The sequence below is a fragment of the Convolutriloba macropyga genome, chromosome 15 (assembly GCF_964194025.1).
Source record: "Convolutriloba macropyga chromosome 15, txConMacr16.3, whole genome shotgun sequence".
Taxonomy (NCBI): Eukaryota; Metazoa; Xenacoelomorpha; order Acoela; family Convolutidae; genus Convolutriloba; species Convolutriloba macropyga.
Genome location: NC_134482.1, coordinates 42,536,587 through 42,558,582, shown reverse-complemented (window position 1 = coordinate 42,558,582; position 21,996 = coordinate 42,536,587). Strand labels below are relative to the sequence as shown.

At 37.1% G+C, this 21,996-nt stretch overlaps 1 protein-coding gene across 1 annotated transcript in view; it reads right to left on the bottom strand.

Moving 5' to 3' along the window:
* Positions 1-21,996, bottom strand: part of LOC142354206 (uncharacterized) — an 88,146-nt gene that overhangs the window by 46,179 nt on the left and 19,971 nt on the right. Inside the window, exons 17-24 of the mRNA XM_075406460.1 lie at positions 15,870-15,981; positions 14,861-15,095; positions 12,825-12,982; positions 8,236-8,401; positions 7,701-7,778; positions 3,306-3,363; positions 2,893-2,920; positions 2,311-2,621 (exon numbers count right to left, since the gene is read on the bottom strand). Coding sequence (XP_075262575.1) covers positions 2,311-2,621; positions 2,893-2,920; positions 3,306-3,363; positions 7,701-7,778; positions 8,236-8,401; positions 12,825-12,982; positions 14,861-15,095; positions 15,870-15,981 — 1,146 coding nt within the window. The remainder of the gene's footprint in view (positions 1-2,310; positions 2,622-2,892; positions 2,921-3,305; positions 3,364-7,700; positions 7,779-8,235; positions 8,402-12,824; positions 12,983-14,860; positions 15,096-15,869; positions 15,982-21,996) is intronic.

Here is a 21,996-nt window from a genome sequence, read left to right as displayed (position 1 = left end):
AAGCGGCCGAAAATTGTAGACAGTGAAAAACTTGAATTTAAAAGTTTCCAGACATTTTCACTTTTCACGCCTTTTGAACCTTTCATATACGCTTATGTGTCCAAAAAAAAGATTATTGTAAAAATTGAATTATTTTTATTTATTGTTTTCTTCCAGATGTCATATCTGTTCTTTCAATTTTCGGAAGTTAATATTTCAATTTGGCAAGTACATAAAATGTAAACAAGTTGTAGTCATTAAAGAGTAATATTATGTTGGGGGGGAAATGAGAGAAGAATGTTGATTTTTACTTTTTGTTCTGTTCCGTAAATTTTCCGTGTAATTTTTCTGTTCTGTTCATTCAAAACTTCTACTAATAGCGCATGGAAATTTGTGTTCTTTCTATTTTGAATAAAAACTTATCAACGATTATTTTCTTAAATCTGCCAGCTGAAGAAGTGTTTTTATTGTGTTTATAAATACGAAATCAACTTTCCACAGAAAATTTTATTTTACTGTCAATAAGACAAAAAAGCACAACAAAATTGATTTTGTCTTCCACAGTTTTGATATTTATCGACAGGAAATTTTGTTGAGCGGAAACTCTAATGTCTGTAAAAACTTGAGGCCTGTGGGGGCGTAATAATTTAAAACTTGCAGATACAACCATTAATTTCTATCTCCTGTCTCCTCAGTGGTCGAGATGGAACGATTTCTCAAAAACGTAGGGCACTCAGAGACTGCGCCGAAACTTAATGCCCCGGGATTTAGCGGATTATCCCGGCTTTCCAAAAGTGTTCAAAAGTCGGTACAAAAAACTGTATTGAGAGGGCAGCATAATTGCCTCAAATCATATTGTTTGAGATTTTTGAAAAATGATATCAATAAATATGTATGCAGCCCCACTTTATGTATACAGCCTCATTCATTTGATAATTGCTATCTTGTAAAATCTGAGGCAAAAAATTTTAGTTTTTGAATGTTAACTTTGACATTGAGTATTTTTAACATTTGTCTTAAAATATTTATAAGAAACCAGACTTTATTAGATCATAAAAATAAAACAATTGTAACACAACAAGTCAATTTTGCTCAAATTTTTCGTACACCAGTTAGTGCGCTTCAATTTCCAGTTTATCAAAAATATTGTTTCAAATATTAATTAAAATTATGGAGCCATCAAGATTACGCCATTTGCAACGATGTACGCAAGAATCGTCGCAAAATGATTGAACTTGACACCAAATTTCAGGAAATATACAAATGAACTCCTAAATGATAAGTGCAAAAGAGCCTAATTTTTAGACCCACTCACAGTTAAAAACAGAAATTTTCCAAAAAGTACCCCAAGTTTGATTGGAGCAGAGTAATTTTTTCCGAGTAAATTGTCGTAGAAGTGCCAAAATGACAAAAAAATCACAGAGATTCGGATGTTGCGTTGGCATTAGGAGCTGCTTGGCCCTATTTCGGCCAGAAATTCAATAGTTCAACATGCTGAACAAGATAGAATTTGGGGGTTTTTTTTATCATGTTGGACTCGGATTCGTCGAAATTTGAATCCCACTTATATGAAGCGGATTCTATAAACTTAACATTACCTAACTTTCTTTTTATCAATACTCGATCTGTTTAATTCTATTAAATTTGGTTATATCTACAAGATAACGCATCTCCGCACTCGGCTCGAATTACAAACATTTATTTACATGATATTCCATTTTTGGAGAGGCCAGCAAATATTCCAAATCTAAACTCTGCTGAAAATTTCTGGAGCAGACGATCCAGAAAAATTTGAGTGCTCATCCCCCCCCCCCCTAAGGCAACGCCAAAAGATACTGCTCCAATAACTCATGACCCTGACAAATGGTTCTAATTTTCTGGATATGACCAGAACTTAGATTTGATCACGCCTAAACGGCTTCGGAGATCCGTACAATGGAGGGGCTATAACTATAAATAACTTGATTGCACATAATTTTTCTTAGCTGTTCGTTTTATATTTACGTTATCTTGAAAGTTGACTTTTTCTCTTTGAACAATCGCTTGCGTTGCAATTTTATAAGACTATCTATTTTATCATTATACAGTCTATAGTCTGTACCATCAAATTGCAACGCAAGCAAGCGGCCGAAAATTGTAGACATGCAAATGAACTCTAAAATACCTTTGAAACGTTTATTAGCTTTGTAACTGTTTGTCTTAATATAATTTTTCGAAGTGACTTTTCGGGATTTTTTGGGACCCAGTCAGCCTAATTTGGAAATAAATTCTCGTTTAGTGACTATATGGCCCCCATTTTTCATCAGAAAACTTAAACTTGATATAACTTACATGCTCAGATATTGATAACATTCTATACCCAGTGAGCTGTCCGGGCCAATTTCGCCACTGGCTTGCAATAAACTTTTCTCCAAACTGTTCGACCGGCTTTTGTACAGGTCCAGTTTGGACTCAAACTGGCTTTGGTACTTGGCGATTGACCCGCTGATGTACTCCTGGCTCTGGCTGTTTTCCTTGTGAACTGCCCAGCAAAGGTCGATTGTGAGCTCGATTAAGATTTCGAGGATCTGTTGGTTATCGTCGAGTTTGTTGTAGATGAAAACGATGCAGTAGAATAACGATTCCAGCATTTTCTTCAGAAACTGTAAAAAAAATATTATTAGCAATTGAGTTTGTTCACAATATTTTTTACAATAATTTAGGTTACTTGCGGGTGAGGTGTCTAAAATGGTGCGCGCGAGCATAATAGAAAGACACCCCACCTCCCCCCCCCCCCTAACGTTTTGTGAAACCGAAACATCACCATTTAGTGACTATTTTATTGTTCTTAAAATATGAGGTCACCATTAATTAATTAATTAATTAAAAGAGCAGAATAGAATTTTTTATTAAATTATTAACTGGAAATCTTACCCGAAGACAGACGTTTATGTTCTTTTCCCTAAACAAAAATAACTAGGAAAGTCATAGCAAAAAGTAAAAGTTTGGGATGTACCTCGGCAAGGAATGAATCCCAAGATCAAAATAGTCTAATATTGTATCTCTGATTGGATCACCTTTTTCCTGGTTTAATTCCCGGTACTTAACATCAAGTCTACTCCAGTACTGGAAATCACAGTTAATTTTTTTAAGACCTTTTTGTACTGTTTTCAAACATTTTTGTGCTGTATCACACCTATTTTAGGGCAAACAATACGTTTAATAAGTTTTTCATCTTGATTTTACTCTGATTATATTTAGGCTTATACTGATCATGGTTTTATAGCTACAAGACAAACACATTACAATTGGTTTAAGTTATACGTTTATAACCAGATTCGGCTTACCTTTCACTCTCGGTCTGATTCAGGAAATCTCTAATACTGCTCAGAGACTTGTCCAGCTCTGAAACAGAAATTAACATGGGGTCATTCGATCTATCATAGTGGTGATGAAGGCATGAAAACAAAATCTAGACTTCAAAACACAATTTTTTTTGTTATAAAATTAGATGAATTCAAGTTCAATTCGTTGCCATAAAATTATTTAAACATGGTTACTACAGTTTTGAAGAAAACAAACGATCTCATTTTGAAGTCACTTGAAGAACTTCTGGCATTCATTAAGAACCGCACAGCAGTTCGAGAAATTTGGTCAGAATTTTGAGGTGACTTCTTCGAGGTAACCATTATTTAAAACACAGAACGTGCTTGTTTTAAAATGACAAAAGCCAATGAAAGTCAACTTCTGGGGATGTATATAGCAACTTCTGGCATCGCCGACTTTCGGCATTTCAGGTCGTGCACGTGCGTGTTTTAAGTGAAAGATTATAAAAGTAAACAACCGTCATTTTTGCTAGCTACGTTGTTTTAGCAACTTTGACGGAAAATTTTGTCAAGTCATCTAACACATACTATTTTTTGTGTGGTAAATTTTACCAGTTAACTGTTCCAGGCAGAGACAGAATTTGCAGTTTGCCAGTTCGTCATTTCGAAAAAACTTCACTAAATTTTATCAGAAATATGGATAAACGTTTTTTGCACATTTTCAAAATCTTTTTTGCTTGATTTGTAGTTTTTCTGTTTCAGTTATAAAAGAGACTTTGATATGAACACGTGCTCCGGTTGGTGGAGTAGATTGAATTTAAATGGATCATCAAATAAGTGAATGAAATCAAACCCATATAACTTTATGGTGGATAATTAAACTGCTGGTTTATTCTCTATACTGGTGGATGTTTTATGAGCTATAAAGACTCCGAGGATAAAGTCAGTCGAAACCCGGTAGATCTTTTCAATTAACAGACTTTGTCCGTTGGTAAAATTCTCCGAAGTTAGTTCTCCCAACCTGAGGATTTATTCACTGGAGAAAATGAAGAAAAGCTTCAGAAATACAATTTTCGACGAGAGTTGGTGCAATGCAATTAAAGTATGTAGGCACACAAAGCAAACCACAAAATCGTGACTCCAGCATAGACATGCAAACGGGTTTGACTCAAGAATTGCAAAATGTAAGTGTTTAAAAGTTTCTTCACGTAGCTCCAGGCAACGTTCTTTTTCTGCCAGATACCGCAGATAAGCTCTACAGAGTTCAAGTACTAGAAAAATGCAATAAGTACACCAAAATAAGATATCTTGGTTGGGGGTCAAAGCACGACGCGTGGTTCAATTCCAAATCAATTTGAGCGTATTCAAAATTCTATGAGCAGTTGGGCAGCCCTCGTAAAGTTATTAGAGAACTCTCAAATAAAACAGGCAATCTCTTGCTCTCCTGTGATTCCAGTCAGTTAAATAACTCATGGTTTGAAAGTGTTGATCTGTCAAAAAAACACGAAAGTAACAATTTGCCCGAGGTGTTGACAATATTGAGTTCGTGCGTGCCAACTTGTCGCTTTGTTCCAATGAAATTCAGAGCAAGATGATCTCTATTGCTATCAAGTATTCTTCTTGAAAACGTTGAGGCTCCAGACAACGAAACAAATTGGCAAAAACGTTTCGCGTTTTCAAAATGCGTTCTACGTGCTTGTAACCCAGGAGGCAAAAAACAAAAAGCAATCAGGACCAACATCCCTCAGAACGTTTTAAAAATTGGTACACCGGTGATTATGGGAAGCTTTCGTCAGAAGCTGTCTCCGTGAAACAATCAAAAAGACAGACAACGAACAGCCTTGAAAAAATATTGGTCAGAGCTAAAACGTTGTGCTTAGAAGACCAATTTGGCCGAGCTGCTACAGTTTTAGCTTCTGAGGGTTCCACACCCCATAACGAAGCTATAGTAAAAGCACAGGAAAAAATACACATGAAAAAACCTTATCCGGCGTCATTATACCTGACGACATTTCATCAAACGCGTTCCAATTCAGTCGAAACGTAGTTTATGAACAACTACAGACATTCAGCAAGCACACTGGAGCCGGTCCCTCTAAGATGTTTCCAGAACATCTTCAGCGCGCAGTAGACTGCACTGCAACTGATCGGTCTGAATTTGCTCTGAAAGCGGTAACAAAGTTTGTAAACTTTGGTAGCAGGGGACTCTTTCCTGCTTTTATTTCCAAGGCACTCTGCTGCGATTCACTCACGGTTTTATCCAAAAAACAGTCAGATGCGTCCAATAGCAGTTGACGAAGTGTTAAGAAGCATCATTGCAAAATTCCGGGCAAGTGAAGCTAAATCAGAGGCAATTGAGTTGTTTGACAGCCTGCAATTGGAAGACGGCGTTAGCGGAAGTCAAAAAATACATACTATAACATAATTAGTGCTCAGTCGGACAAAGACGTTCTTCAAATTCGTTTCCAAAACGCTTTTAAATCAGTCAAGCGTTAACACTTATTAAAAATGACTTGCGGATTTATTTCTGGCTTTGCCATCTTCACCAGTTGCTGCTATTTCCAGCACACACCGATCTTTAATAACAATGCAACCCTTCAAATTTAATTGGGTGTTCAGCAGGTTGATCCGCCGGAATCCTTATTGTTATCCTTGAGCTTAAGATCAAGAGCTCAGTTCCAAGTTTGTTAAATCACACTTGGTACTTAGATGATGGGTTTATTGCTTGGCCTGAAGATCAGATCAAACAAATGCTTGCAATCCTAGCCAACGAAGTTCTTGAGATAGGTCTATTCTTGAGAAAAGACAAATGTGAGCTGTGGTCAATTAAAGACTTACCCTCCGTTGATCAGGAGAAAAGGAATTTGGGAAATTGTTTCTGTGTTATGGGCGCAGCAGTTTGTTCGAAAGAGTTTTTCGCTTCCTGTTTGAAGAAGACAGTTCAAAAAATTTTTATTTTTACTGGACAATTTACATCCCCTCAAGACTCCTCAATGTACATTCGGTATCCTCCATTACTGTTTGGGACCACCGAAACTAGTTTACTCTTTACGAACTAACACTCCTTGAAAAGAGATGCTCAAAGCATGGAAAAGTTTCGTTGACTGTCAAAGATAGGGTTGGATTAATTTTTGGCTATGTTATTGGTGATGACGCATGGAAACAATCTTCTTGACCTGTCAGTTTATCGGGACTAGGCGTCAGACAGTCACAAAAGCAATACAAAGGAGCTTCTATGGGCTCAATCTTAGTCTCAGACAAGCTGTTGAACAAAATAACAAGTAAGCGTCCCTCTGAAAGTGACATATTCAAAGAGTTACACCGAAGTCTGGAACCGTTCAATCTGCTTTCTCACACGCAAAAAAAGATCCAAGATTACTTCATTAAGATAGACTTGCTGCCATAATAAGAAATCAAACGTCAATCAGAAAAAAGCAAGACTCCAATCGCTGTGCCTGCCTCCTTCTGGCGCGTGGCTTGCTGCACCCCTAATTCCCGCTCTAGGTCTACAACTTTAGGCTGAGGAATTTCAAGTCGGTGTCAAGTACAGGCTCGGGATCGCGGTTTATGATCCAGAAAAAAATGTCCTTAATACAGGTCAGGTTCATTGGACTCTTATGGTGACCATGCAGTTGCCTGCCATGGAAAGGGAGATGAGATATCAAGGCACGATAGAATTCGCGATCATATAGCTTCCGCTTGTTCAGCAGCTAATTTGTCCCCGAAATTTTGAAAACGCAATCTCATTGCGGAAATTAACTCACGCCCAGGAGAAGTCTATCTGCCTTCTTGGAAGTCTGGCCAATCCGTTGCTCTAGACATAACCCTGACTTCCTCTCTGCAACCGAACATTCTTTCTCATGCAGCAAAGAAATCTGGTTATGCAATTGAAGCTGCTGAAGATGATAATTATGCACGGTATGAAAATAGCTGCGCTCAACAACGAATTTTTAAGCAATGTCCTCCATCAGGAGGAGACTTGTGCTCATTTGAGGTTCAATAATGTGAGAAAATTAAAAAACGAGATTTAAAAGGCTGACGGAGAAAGGAAGACACATCAAAGATTGGAGAAAACATTCAGATTGGCAATAAGAATTAAACAGCAAACATTTGAGTTTTAGATCAAGATAAACCTAGATTATTTAGTAATGGAGACCACACCGATTTAATGAACTTTCCCATATGAAAAAAGTTATAAAATCTAAAAAAAAATTAGTTATATAATTCTAATTCTATGTTCTTCATGAAACGCAAGAGTTTGTCTGTAGAAAACTTTCAAAATTAAAATAAGTTTTGAATAGTAGATAGTGGTATCAAAACTAAACTGGTACGGACTCTTTGCGAACCATTCGCTCTTTGGTATTTCCTGTATAACGCTTTTTTTCAATCAAAAAATAATATTGTATATGTCAATACCGTGTGGCTGTATGAAGTCCTTGTCAACCAACAAAGATTTGAGAGTATCTGGCAAGTTGATCAGCTGAGGCACAAAGGCTGAAACAAAACATATTTCATATTTTTTCACAAGGGGCTCTATGAAAATTCGGATCCTTTCCGTTTATGCCCCCCCCCCCGTTACAGAGCACGTGCCATTACATAGTAAATCATTATGTAAAAATGTGGCACGTGCGTCTGGGGAGTGCAAATAATATGGGCCCACTTAGCTGGGGGGCACAAACGGATAAGATCCGAAAATTCTAAATGACACTCTTATTTTCCATAATTTCAAATGCGTCATCACCGAATTGTGTTCTTAGTTTTTAAGATTCTTTCATGTCCGACGGCTATCTTGCAAGAGCAAGCTAGCCGTTACTAATTGACTAGGGCAGAAATTGATTATTTTCTGCCCGGTATTTGTTTTTTTTTGCACAGAATTGAGGAAAAAAAAACAAATTAGTTAATGCGCGTTTCCAAAACAGTTATTTATTTTTGTTTTCCTTGGAAAGCTTACCCTCGTTCATAAGAATCTGCGAAGATAGCGAGAAGTCAACAGTCAAGCTACACTGCGCATTTCGGCCGATTTCACTTTCTTCTCTCTGATACACGTCATTTGCCCAGGACGAAAATGGCCACACAATCGGTTTGCCCGCTTTTCTGGGGGGTTTCGTGTCCAAAACCTGCAATAAAAAATTAGAAACCTCTAGGTCTAGACCAGCAGACCAGGAGCATCATTATAGACTCCCCCTACTCCTCATGAATTTATACCACCCTTTGGATTTTTAGGTTTAAATGGGAAGAGGGTTATAAGTTAAATGCCCCCTAGCAGTAGGCAATGGGGGAGGGGGTTGTAATAGGAAACACCTTTTGACATTTTTTAGTACAAATTTCATGCTTTACATCATTTGAAAGATCGTGATCTCTGCATTTTGTCTCATTTTTTAATCGATTGAGCTCGATTGAGATTATTTGTACTCAAGATAAATTAAGTTGGTTTCTAAAAATAATGTATGTTTTCAGGCATCGAAGGTCTATAGCACAGATGGTAAATATCAGACGAGACAAAATCAATTTTAAGTTCTAGTTTACGTGAACAAATGGAAAAAGACTCATACCCAGGTTGAGGTCCAGACACAAATTGAGCCATGATCAGACCCACTCGAAAGCATACCCGTGTGTTCCCAGACCAAAATTACAGGGTCTGCACAGCGGTTCGAGTACACAACAGTCTGAACCATGGTCTGATTTAGGTCTGATCTGAAGTCAATTGGTCTGGAAGATCTGATCAGAGGTCACTTGGGTCTAGAAGATCTGATCAGAGACGGATTCGAGCACTCTTGAGCTTTATCAGAGGCCATGTAGAGCGCGCTTGAGTCTGAGCAATTCTTTTTAATTTTTTTCTAATGATTTGGCGATAATATTGCTCCCACAAGCCAGAAAAGGATATCTGGTTTGACCAGAGACCGATTTGGAGTTCCTTGCCTTTAATCAGAAGGACCAGAACGGAAAAGTTCAACCAATAGCAACTGGTACGTGCCTTTATAAATAAAAATAGCTACCGTAGATTCAGGCGATTGTTACAAATAACTGTCAAATTTCATCCGTGATGCCGGCAAACTTAAGCAATGACATGTAAACTTTTCAATTTAAAAAATTCTTCAAAACTTTCATTTCTTAAAAACGCTTTTGATTTTGAACTGACCGCACGGAATTTTTTGCTAGAGACACCAGTTTTTATGAAATGCATATTTTATAACGATTTTTAAAGTCTCAAACGTGTTTATGTATAGCCCCTGATCAGAGGTGACTTCGGTCTGGAAAGTATGATCAGAGGTCGGTTCGCTCTGAAAAGTCTTATCATAGTCTGTTTATAGTCTGTACATTGGTCTGAATGTAAGTCTGATAATAAGCGCAATATAACCCGGATCATAGTCTGAGTTCGGTCTGGTCAGAAGTCACGTTGGTCTGGAAAGTCTGATTGGAGATCATTTTAGTCTAAAAAGTCTGATCAGAGGTCATTTCGGTCTAGAAGGTCTGATCATAGCCCAATTTGTGTCTGGACCTCAAAATGGGTACACTTCAGTGTATTTGCTAGGTGAAATAATCCCCGAGTGCTCTAGATAAATTATAGACAAAGTATTTTGCTTGGTCGAGGAAAAGTATTTTCGTAAGGACATGAAACAACCTTCTATGAGACAATCTGGTTTAAAAAACTTCCAGTCTGTCATTTGTCAAAATGCGACGAGCATGCTCTTTTCACGGATCAACCAAAATTAGTTCCATAAGCAATTGCCTCTAGTATGAAAGGCCCTTTTATGTCCCTTGTTGATCAATCTATTTTCATAAATTTAAGATCCAATTTTGAGCTACCCAAATGATTTAGCGAGTAATAAAATTATGATATTCGTGAAATAATCACAATTGCATTATAGATTTCTAGTAAGCACTTGTGCTAATCGTTTTAACTGCATTTGCTTCTGGATTCAAAGTTAATGGGCTTTCACGACTCATGTATTTTCTTAAGAAAGCTCACAACTTAATTCACCCCAACTTTAACCAAGTGCACTGCATCAAATATTCTACAAAAAATATACGTTAACTAAACGTTGAAATATGTACAACTAACAGTGAATATTGTATGAAATAATCATTATCTTTGACTCCCAAACTTTTTTGTTTAGAAAAAAATGTTTTGATTGTTGAAATTTTTTTTTTCACATTTTAACGTCATGTCGTCAAACAGTTACCAGTGTCCTCAAAACACAAAAAAAACCATTGCATAATTGTTATTGAGAAAAAATTAGCGCAAGTGGGAAAGGCTGTCTACTAGGAGATCAAAGGTCGCATTTTGGCCATGAACAGGATTTGAGTAAGATTTGCAATGAATGCGCTAAATTTTTCAAATTTCTTTCGATTGAGAAACTCCGGTAAATTATGCGTCGCTCGTCTACAAAGCAGGGGCCAATATATAGTAAAAGATAGCCGGCAGATTTTTGCAAAGTACAATGCAATGCCAGTACAAATTACTCTGAACACTGACTACCAGATACACTTTTACTTATTGACAGAGCTTTATCAGTCGCTTTTGATTTAGCTCTTGGCCGCACTCACTTTTTGTGAACGAACTCCTAAGTCGAGACAACGAACTTAGTTAGCACTAATAAAACAGTCAGGTGCACACTTTAGAAAAACTCTCTGATCTTTTAAAAGCTCTAAGTTTCTAAAAGGTATGCCTTAGTGACCGGGTTTTATCAGTTTAACTCGTTTGCTTTAGTTTTTGTTTTCTGACCTAAATTTTATTTATAAAATTGCGTAATTCAATGATTGAAAAAAATTTAACGCATTCAAGTGAAACTGGAATTGAGTTACGTCAGAAGACGAGCGTGAAAATTGTGACTTATGTAAAACAAAAACGTAATCCAAAGGTCGAAACAAATAAAAAACATGTCAGCAAACATACTGACCTACAACTCAAAAAACATTTGTTGAATAGAAATTTAGACATATAAGTGATTAAGAAAGTATTGAGAAAATCTATTAGAATAAAAAAACAAAAAAAAAGAGTTTTGGAAAACTTTTAAAAATTGAAGTAAAACTGCAGCGTTAACTAAAAATTCACAATCTAGAAAGCAGATTTTAGTTCAAACAATTTTTTTTTGTTGTACTTAGAAATTGGAAAGAAATTGGTTCCCGCTGGACAACTAATTTTTTTGTGCACCAACTCATGTTTTGACTAAAACCACTAAAACCACTAAAACCACAAATCGTGAAAATGTATGAACAGATCTTGAAAAAAAAACAGAACCGCAACATTTTCAGAAATAACTCGAAGGGTTGTCTCTGCAAATAGAGAACATTGACTTTGAATTATCTGATACCTACTGAAACCAAAAATGAGACACTCAAATGCTTTGAAAATTTGGAAAAACTCAAACATTTATATAAAAAAGAGCACCAAACAGCTACAATCTTTCATTAATTCATTTAAGAGCAGTAGAAAAAGCCCAAAAGTAATAGATAAGGCAGAATAGACTTACAAACTTGTCAAAGTTTTCAGAAAAACAGAAAAGTTAAAAGGTGATCACAAAAAATAATTTCAAACTTCTCAATTTTCTGTCAATTTCTATAACAAAAATACTGTTTTACAACAGCAAACGTACAAGAAGCTGATAAGAAGTTTCAGTGATCAATTTTCAATAGGCGTACTTTAGACCCCAAATGAATTGTATGAAACGAAACAGCGGGCAAAAGTCATGTAAGTAGCCTATAAAACCTCAAAATAGCTGAAAAATCTCTATTTTAGCATAAAATTCCCATTAGTTGACGAGAAACTTGAAAACGCCATTAATACAAATTAAATAACTTTAATATAGCCTATTCTAACTTCCAACTTGAAAAAATAGTTAAAACCATTGTAAAGAACTGATTTAATTAATAGAGGTGTGAAACCAACGGTATGAGCAGAAATTCTGTTTTATTTTCCTTTTTCCCATTTTGTTTAACGGTAAACTCGTTCCAAATTTTTTCGCGCTTTTCGTTTCCTGCTTCTATTTTACTCCAGTAAATTTTATATAAAAAGATACTTCTCCAATACTCTTTTTCGAGTAGTAAAAAAGACAGCGCACCAATACACTGCCAATTCTTTGAATTGTAAACAAAAGAAGAGCGCCTTAATAATAGCCTTTGAAAGGCTGACGGCGGCTGTTAATATCATCATAAAACATGTAGTGCGAGTGATGAGGTGGATATACTATACAGCCGCTAAGATGGGGGCGCAAACAGAACATATCCAAATCTGCCAGACAAAAGATTTTGAAGTAGAATAAAGAAAATAGATAGGTCTTTCTCATAATAGCCACCTCCGGCTTAGTAGTCATATGACGTATAGCCCCAAACCCGCAACCCAATCGTTATCATGATATGTGATCGGGCTATAAATTCACAGGTGCGTGATGTTAGCAAAGACCCTGGAGCAGAAAGTTTCTCCACCACAAATTGCCGAATTTTTTACTCTAAATCCTGTTTAATCGCAAAATTCCATTGCAATTTCTTGCAATTTTCTTGCACTTTTATCTGTGACTCCTGCCCAACCGTTAGACTAACATCTCGAAGGTTTAGATGTGACAGGACCCTGAGTTGGTACTCCCCATTGCGTGGGAGGACTTCATCGAATAGAGGCAGAACACAGTAGCCGACAGGTTTGAAGTTCTCAACTTGGGTCGCCAGGCAGGCTTTGGAGAGCAAATCTTTGTTGTCAGTTGCTAAAAAACAACGTGGATCTATTCTGTTTAAGTACGGTAAAGTTAGATCAGTAATATTCCCGTCATAAACGAATTTCAATAGAAATCAGGGATATTTTCCGTTCCCCCCCCCCCCCCCGTACGTTTTGCACCCCCAGTAACAGTCACGTGCCATTACATAGTAAATCATTAGCAAGAGAAATTCCCGGACTGAACGTGAAGTCTTAATCAGTACTGATTCAGCGAAATTGCAACTCTTGGATTAGTACTGTATCAGAGCTCTGATCTTGTCACTTTGTAGACATGGCACGTCGTAAATCAAGTCATAAGTCTTGACAAGACTTGAGCAAGTGTTGGCCAAGAATTGTTAAGTCTTGGATCAACTATTGAGCACGGTTTTTTGTCGGTTTGCTTTCGTTTGAAACGGAAAGAAGACGGCCGCCACTTACAGTGTGCTGCCTAAACAAAAAACACTCCAAATTGGAAACAAGGTACAAAACAACAGCATTTCAAGAAAGTTCACTTGAGAAATATTGAAATAAAAAGTTCTGATGTCGCCCAAAGATACAAGTCATGGCTACTTTTTCTGCCCATTGAAAAAGGTATGACTTTGGGGTGAATATGTGCGACATCGGAAGTTGGTATATGATCAATTCGGAAATAGCTTGTCCAGATTTGCAAATTTCTCGAGAAAATTTTAGCCAGTATTTGCTAATTTAGAAATGCATTAATTATTTAAAAAATTTTCTTGAAAGTCTACTTCGCCTAACTGCCCATTATTAAAAATTGGCCAAGTTACGCCTTCTTCATTGAGTTCCAGCTATTAGTGATACTATGTTATCTATGATTAAGCATCAAAGCTAACGAATTATTATGCGCTAATTTAACTAATCTTGACAATTTAACACGTCTTGAATTGACAAATCAGTGTGCTCACGTCTCATTTTAAATTTTAAGATTTGTGAAGACAGGTCAAGACTTCCTGAAGACTTGATACGTCTTGAGGAATTCTTGGCAAACCTTGTCTTCACAAACCTTAAAACTTATGATAAGACGTGATCAGTACTGATTTGTCAATTCAAGACCTGCATTCCATTGAAGAAGTACTGATCAAGACGTGAATATCATTCGGGGTTTCGAAATTTTCGGCGTTCTAGCTCATAGATAACGCTAACCAGATAACGCTCTTTAATTAGCAATGATTCCAACATGAATCCCATCTGTCTCCGCTTCGGTGGGTAAGAGTTGCCTCTCAAAAATTAAAGATTTCATTTCAATCCATCCATCCGAGCAAATTTTATTTACATTATTATCACTGCATCATGTTGACTCCATTTTTGTAATACTTTGACTAAATTCATTGACATGATTTTATAATCCATGTTTAATTGATTGTTGTTGCATGTGCCGTACTGTTGACTCCGAATACAAAAATCTGATTGTTTATTTTTCAAAAAAAATTGTTTTCCAATTTTTAGTGCTAATTTATAACTAATTTGGAAATATTTTCACTTCACGTCAGCGACGTCGACAATGGAAATTTAAATATTGACACATGCTCTCTTTGAACACATGCTCAAGTTTTAACCTAGATATAAACTAGGGTTTTGAAATAAGACGGACATCTACTTTAATAGGGTCAGATCAGAGGCCAGAGACCGAGGTTTGCAAAGAAAAGATTTGATCAGAAAAAAAGAAATGGCTGTTCGGAAAACTCAGAGGACAAAAAGTGGAACATACGGTCGGATCAGAGATGAAATTCCACAAATTTGTCACAGGGTAAAGTGTCGGAAGTGGTCTTATAGGAGCTCAAGTTCTGAAAAAACCCACCGCTCAAAAAGCAAAGTTTGAAAAACCTCAGCATGGGTTTCATTGGCGGAGATATGTATCTATACTGACCAATTTTTGACCTTCTGAGCTCGAAGCAGAGATAAGGCATTTCTTTTTTCCACGTCCTCGCTTGTTGCTCGTTCTCAAGTTCAATGTCAATGTGGACTCTGTTTAGAAAGGGTGTTCTTTCAACTTCGTACATGTTAGCCCTGTTTGAGGCTGGAACAACCTCGACCACACTTTCAAAAGAGTCCGCAAAGTGCCAGGCAGTGCAGTTTGCGTATGGGACAAATTTGATGCTGGGCTAAAATTGAAATCACAATATTTTATTGTTACTAAAAAGTTTAAGTAACGTTCAATCAAGACGCAATCGCTATAACTAAAAAACAAATTTTAGCACTTCGTTATATAAATTTTTGAGGCTCTTGGCAGTTTTTTTTAAAGTTTTTTGTAATATTTTTCATTTTTTCAGTGCTGGGTTTTTGTTTCCATTCACTGCGTAAATTTGAATGTATGCGCCGTATGATTCAGGAAAAAAATAGCATGATTCGAAATTTCGAAATTGTGCAAAATTGTGCGAATAAGCGCAAAATTTTGCTACTGAAAGCAGTCAAAATTCAACAGACCATACAGTACAAAACTCGGATCAGACCAGACTTAAAGTTCAATGATCAATACTGGATCGTTTCCAAACCCCAAGCCGTTTTGCAGCCCAATAGTGAAAAAAAAATTAAAAAAAGAGCATTCATACGATAGAATTGAATCAAAGATATTGAATCAAGTCGTCGTTACGGCCGCGTGTGCAATTTTCCTTTGTTTTTTATCATTAATGTGTTGTGACGGGGGTTCATTTTTCGGGTCTTTCCCGTTATACCCTTCCCCAGCTTTGTTCGCATGACGTAGATCTCCCCAATCACAGTGAACATACCATAACGGGGGTGCTATATTTTCATGGAGGGGGGGGGGCTATAATAGGAAAGACCCCAATTGTCAATGTCATGTTGGTAATCAAAAGCATGTGTGTTGATTATTTCTGGAGTAGGTTTAGACCATTACTGTTCGGAATACTTTATCTGACCTCGTTGGTTTGATCAATGTCAACACTATCTTGTGATCCTTTCATGCTGGCGTATCCAATGCTCATTGAAGAAAACACAAACTTCTGCGGCTGGCCTTTCAGAATCGATTTGCTGAAAAATTAACTGCTTAATTAGTAAAATCCATTTGTATATAATAATCACATTAAACACCGAACTGGGCAGATGGAAACCAGAAATCATTTGTACTGAAGTAGGGCTAACATTTCTACAGAAAAAAAAGACATAAAAAAGATTTAAAAAAATAAATTTGGTCCTTTGAACCAAACATTTCAAAGGAGCGCAAAATATGAAGAGACTAATTTTCAAATACCGTCGTCTATCTTGTAAACATATGGGTACTTCATATTAAAAATATAGAGTTAAATATAAACATTTTTCCCAATTTCCAGCACAATGAGACTTAAAAAAGCTTGTATTTTGTGCGTCAGTTTTTGCAAAACGCAAGTTTGAGATGAGTAAATGATTTGAACCTAATTTAAAACATAATTTTTTCATTTTTGTCTCAAATAGAAGTCTCAAGCTTGACTGAGCTAATACAGACTTCACAAAAGTTTTGTTTTCTACTGAAAGGTTCTTCTGCGAATATTACTCTTTATTAATTGTGTTTATTTTTTGATAATTTACTTTTGTTTCAATTTTATTTCTCGTTTACTGGAGGTAAATAGGCTGTCACTTGATTTAATGGTGAAGAACCTCTTGTTTCTTCCTCGTTGAGAAGCTCTTGTTTGCCAATTTAGAAGCGCAAAAACAATTTCGTAAAAATTATATTAATTGCATATTGAGAAGCAGCCACTTTTTCAGTTATTAGAAAAGTTGGAACTTGTAACCGCAAATTGATTGCACGCCCGTTTCGTGTGATCTTGCATTACAAATCATCTCTACGTATAAGATATCATCTTCAATAATAATCAGTCAGTATCTGTTAGCTTAGCTGTAAAATTTTTTGCTGTGTTTTGTTGTATCGTTACGTTGTAGAGGATACTTAAAAACGTATTTTGCTGATGCAGGTTTTCGGTAGTCAAAATTAGGCTTAGTTGGTCACCTTCAGAATCTCAAATACTTGAATTTTTGAATTTGATAATTAACTAAAATCTGATGAAGGAAATGATTATTTTATTTAAATGCCACATTTTTTATTCATGCTTGTGATATAGTATACATTGGGTCATTGATATTGTAATGCTCAACCCCTATTTTTATTTAATCTCTAATTTAGTTCATTTTCATCATTTTAGTTCAAATTTGTTCAATCCTGTTTTGAAGATCAAATCTTCCTCATTCATGCCTGCTAATTTTTTTTACTTAACGTTGTGATTTAATTGTCTGTTCATACTGTCTGCTCATTCTGTTTTATAGCAAGTTTCCAATTTTAGTTATGATAAATATATGATCAAATTGCTGATCAAAATTCTGTAGTTCCTATTTATTCTTTCTCTTGAATCTAAATTCAATTTTCAGTTGACTCTCTTTATTTCGAATTTCGTTCCGCGGATCACACAATCCAAAATATCAAATACAAGAATAGTTTCGCTAAGCGAAATACTAGTCTAAAAGTTAACGGTCTTTGCGACGCGAATATCACGTAAAAGTGAGACTCAGAAAGTTTAATTCATTAAGCACAGATTTAGGAGTGGAAACGCTTGGCGAAATCACAAATAAATTCGCAGCAACTAGTATCGTAAATCCTCTCCGCAAATCTACCCGACAGAAAACGATTTCTGTACGACATGGCGCAGTCAGCTCGCGAATCCCGCAAGACCCCGCTTTCAGTTGAGCCGTTTTGGGAATGGGCTACATCAGATCCTCCAATACGTTGGGAGAAGGAGCGCATCCAAGTAAAACTGGCAATCCTTGCAAGAAAGAATATAACGTTAGACACGCTACTCCAACCAAAGCCAGCACATTTACGCCTACCGGTCGAGTCGAAATGCAAAATGGCCATCTAGGATGCAACGGAGGAAACGGAACGAGATCGGCAAATCCAGAATAATCAATTGAAGCTCCAATGGGAATTGAAATGCCAAAAAATCACGGAGGCAGGCGTTTTGTGTGATGAAAGACCATGGTCTCTTTGCGATCAGAAGTGTGTCTCACTCCTCTACCTCAGTATTGGAACGGAAGCAAGACGTCTTTTAACGAAGATATTTCCCTAAGATAACATCTACGACCTGTCTACCCTCAAACTTTGGGAGAACAACAACTCATCTGGCAGTGCAATCAACGCTATACAATCCTTCAATAGATTTCGCGGCGCGAATGCACGCGGAAATCAAACAGGCAGAATTACAATCAATCGAGCAGCTATTGGCCAGTGTAGAGATTGTGGCCCAACTTGGACTCCAACGCATCGTCAGGTTTGCCCCGCTCTGGGTAAGAAATGCAATCATTGTGGTCTACTCAATCATGTCGCAAAGGTATGTTGGAAAAAGTTAAATAATACAAGAAATTCTCGTCAAAATAATCGCACCAAAAATGTAGAAAATTCTGAAAATATAGAGCAAAACGTAAATTCGGAGAATCAAAAGGTTAAGTATATAAACTATAATGAACAGTTTAATTCGGAATACGACTCTTCTGAAGATAATCATGTTGCGACGGTGGAAAATCTTAATACACCACCCATTGCATTGCAAAACATGACGATAACAATTGGAAATACGAATTGCCATTTGCTCCTTGATTTTGGTAGTGGCTGCACTATCATAAATATGTCACTTGCCGAGGAAATAATGTTTTTTTTTCATAAAAGCACAATGGTCAGAGAAAAGACCACTTGAATTCAAATTCTTTTCTAACGATATAATAGAAACACTCGGAACATTAAAAACACCAGTTGGTTGTAACCATTGGAAAACTCGAAAAGCAAATATCACGGTAGTTGCAGATGGTTTCGACCCCTCCTTGGACGTGATCTCCTTGTGCAATAAAACAATCTCTAGCCAAAAAATTTCCGGGATTAATTTCAAGAATTGGTAAATCGAAACATCATACTGTCAACTCAAAATTTCATAGAAATTATTGTGTTACACACCAAAAAGGGAGAACAGTGTCGATCCATATTCAACCAAAAGTAAAGATCAAACTCAAAAAATTGTTAAACGAAGGACTTTTTGAAAATTTAACAAATTTTTCCGACCAGTTTTTCATATCTTCAATCGTAATCAGAGTCAAAAAAGCCCAATCAATCAAAATAGCCTTAAATTCTAAAAATTTGAACAAAGCTATACACAAAAATAAGAACCAGATGCCAAATATTGATTCTCTGATTCAAACAATTTCACAAACACTGTCAAACGCACCGCAAGAAACGGCTCATTTTACGACACTCGATTTTCAGTACGCGTATAGCCAATTAAATTTACATAGCGATAAGGCCCGCCATTGTAACTTTAATATTGTAAGCGAAGATATGACCGGCACTTACCGCTTCAAAACGGGATTTTACGGATTAACGGATATGCCTACGGAATTTCAAAAAGCAATCGATTGTACGCTCGCCGGCCTGACTAATACATTCTGTTTTCTAGACGATATACTGACAGTAAGTAGATGCAAAATTGAAGATCGTCTCGATCTCGTACAAAATTGCTCATTAAAATTATATCAAGAAACTCTTCGAATTATTCTAGCAAAAAACCATTTCCATTTCGCAAAAAATAAAATTGAATGGCTTGGACAAAGTATCACTCAAACAGGAATAACACCATTATCCAATAAAACTGATGCCATCAAAAAATTATTATCACCCTCAAATCTCAAAAAATTGCGATCTTATATGGGATCAGTACATCGTCACGGAAAATTTATTCCAAATCTATCGCAAACGTGTTACCCACTTAGACCTCTTCTTAACAAAAACACAAAATTTGTTTGGACAGATGAACATGAACAGCATTTCAAGTTGATAAAAACGAAAATTGCCAAAACAACAGAAAATATGCATTTTAACCCAGATCTAGAAACACGTATAAAAGGCGATGCCTCTCGTTAAAGTTTAGGTTGTGCATTAGAGCAATGAACGGATGGCACACTGTAGCTTTGCGTCATGATTCTTAAATTTAATAGAAGATAGTTATTACTTTAATGAGCTTGAATTTTTGGGTGTTGTTTGGTCTATCGAACACTTCAAATATTACCTTTATGGTAAACAATTCCAAGTCATAACCGATCACAGAGCTTTGTTATCTACAATTAGAGAAAACAGTGCTAACAAATCTTATAATAGTCCTCTAACTCTTTGGTTTGATAAGCTTTCACCTTTTGACTTCACAATAGATCATCTCCCTGGCTCGGAAATGGGACTAGTTGACTATAGTTTGCAAGAACCTCAGCAAAAAGCTGTTAATATTTCTACTTATGTTGAGCAATTCATAGTTGCTAAATTGGACGCAATTAAACGCAGCGCGTATCGCTTTTTATTAAATGCAGAAAATTACACTGATTTTGGGGCGCGAAATCCACCTATAAAAGCAGCCTCAAATAATCGGAATTTCAATGACAAATTATGCAGTGAATTTGCACCGCGATGTCGAGAAAATTCCACGACTGCGCAAAATGGCAATACAATTATCAAGTTAACACCAAATAACTCCAATTCCAATGCCCAACCGAAAAGGCAAACATTCTGCACTCGCTTTTTGCCTTAAATCACATCACCAATCAGTCGGATAAAAATCTCAATAATTTCCAACGAGTTCCTAATAGCTTCCACAACGTATTGATGATATCGAACTCTGATGAAAAAATACTCATGCAAATTAAACAATCTACACCCTCAAAATTACGGTTTGCCGATGAAGCAGGCCCATCCACCGCTCCATCAGTACAAGCAACACCGTCTACCCCAAACACGGATACAACGCCAGTGACTTCACCGTCAACAGATGATTTGTACACGGACGCTTTCAACTTTGCCCTGTCAAAGATATTTGCCCTTTCAAGTACTTTGATGGCGAGCCTCACATCAAAGGATGAAATCTTCAAAGAAATCAGGGACTGTGTGCTACCGGACAATGAAGACAGGTGTCGCCAAATAAGCCCCTACATACATAGCTTTTGGAAGGACCTCCACGTAAAGAACGGCTGTGTATGAATAGATGATCGCATCGCCATCCCCAACTCAATTAAAGACGCTTACGTAGAAGCGATACATGCCACACACCCAGGGAGTAGGGGGATGACTGACATGGCAACACATGCATCGTGGCCGTACATGCATCGAGTCATCATTACAAAAACGGCAAAGTGTAACCCTTGCGTCAATATTGACATGGAGACAGTTCGTTGGGACGAGTTAACCTCGGATGAGCAATGGGACGCTGAAGCAAGGAGCGACATTGAACTAGAGATAAGCAGCGATCGACTAGGCAAGGATGCGGCTCGAGCATGTAATGCAGATCCTGATAAAGAATCACGAGTGATCCCCCACTCAGATGTTGGTCAGGCTGTACCCAGAACTGAGGTCTCACTAACATTGAAATTGGCGAAGAAAAACACAAAAGTAAAAGATCTAAGAAAAACTTGGACGGTCTTTACGAGGTTGTTCCGCCCGGATCATCGGTGATAAAATCAGACGAATACATGTCCTTAAAAAATGAAACAAGAAAATGTGAAGTAACCTCAAGAAACTCTGATTTGACTAAATTCGGAACCAAAGCTGAGAGACAGACTGACTTGCAAGTTTACGCTAACAGAAGACCAAAAATACCATCAGGAAAAATCACAGAGGATCTGATAAATCAACACGCTAGAGAAGCAGGACGAAAGTTAGAGTGCAACAAAAAGATGACATGAGCGCAGTCTCTTCTATCCATTCGAATGTATCAAGAGCGTTGCGAGTGCGATGGCCGACGAAACCGAAGAAAACCTTGGTACCCGCACCGTCGCAACCACCTACAGAGACTGTGATTGTTTTCGCACCGCCAATGGTCCTACAACAGACATCTATAGTAGTCGCGGAGCCACCGGCCCGACCGAAGCAAAAGTCAGCCACTAAAGCTACGGAAGCTTTACAACCATCTCACAGACCAAAACGCTCCTCCCCACCCGTAACTGAATCCGACGAATCATTAGCGTCCACACAAAGTTGTCCGCCAACCGTATCAT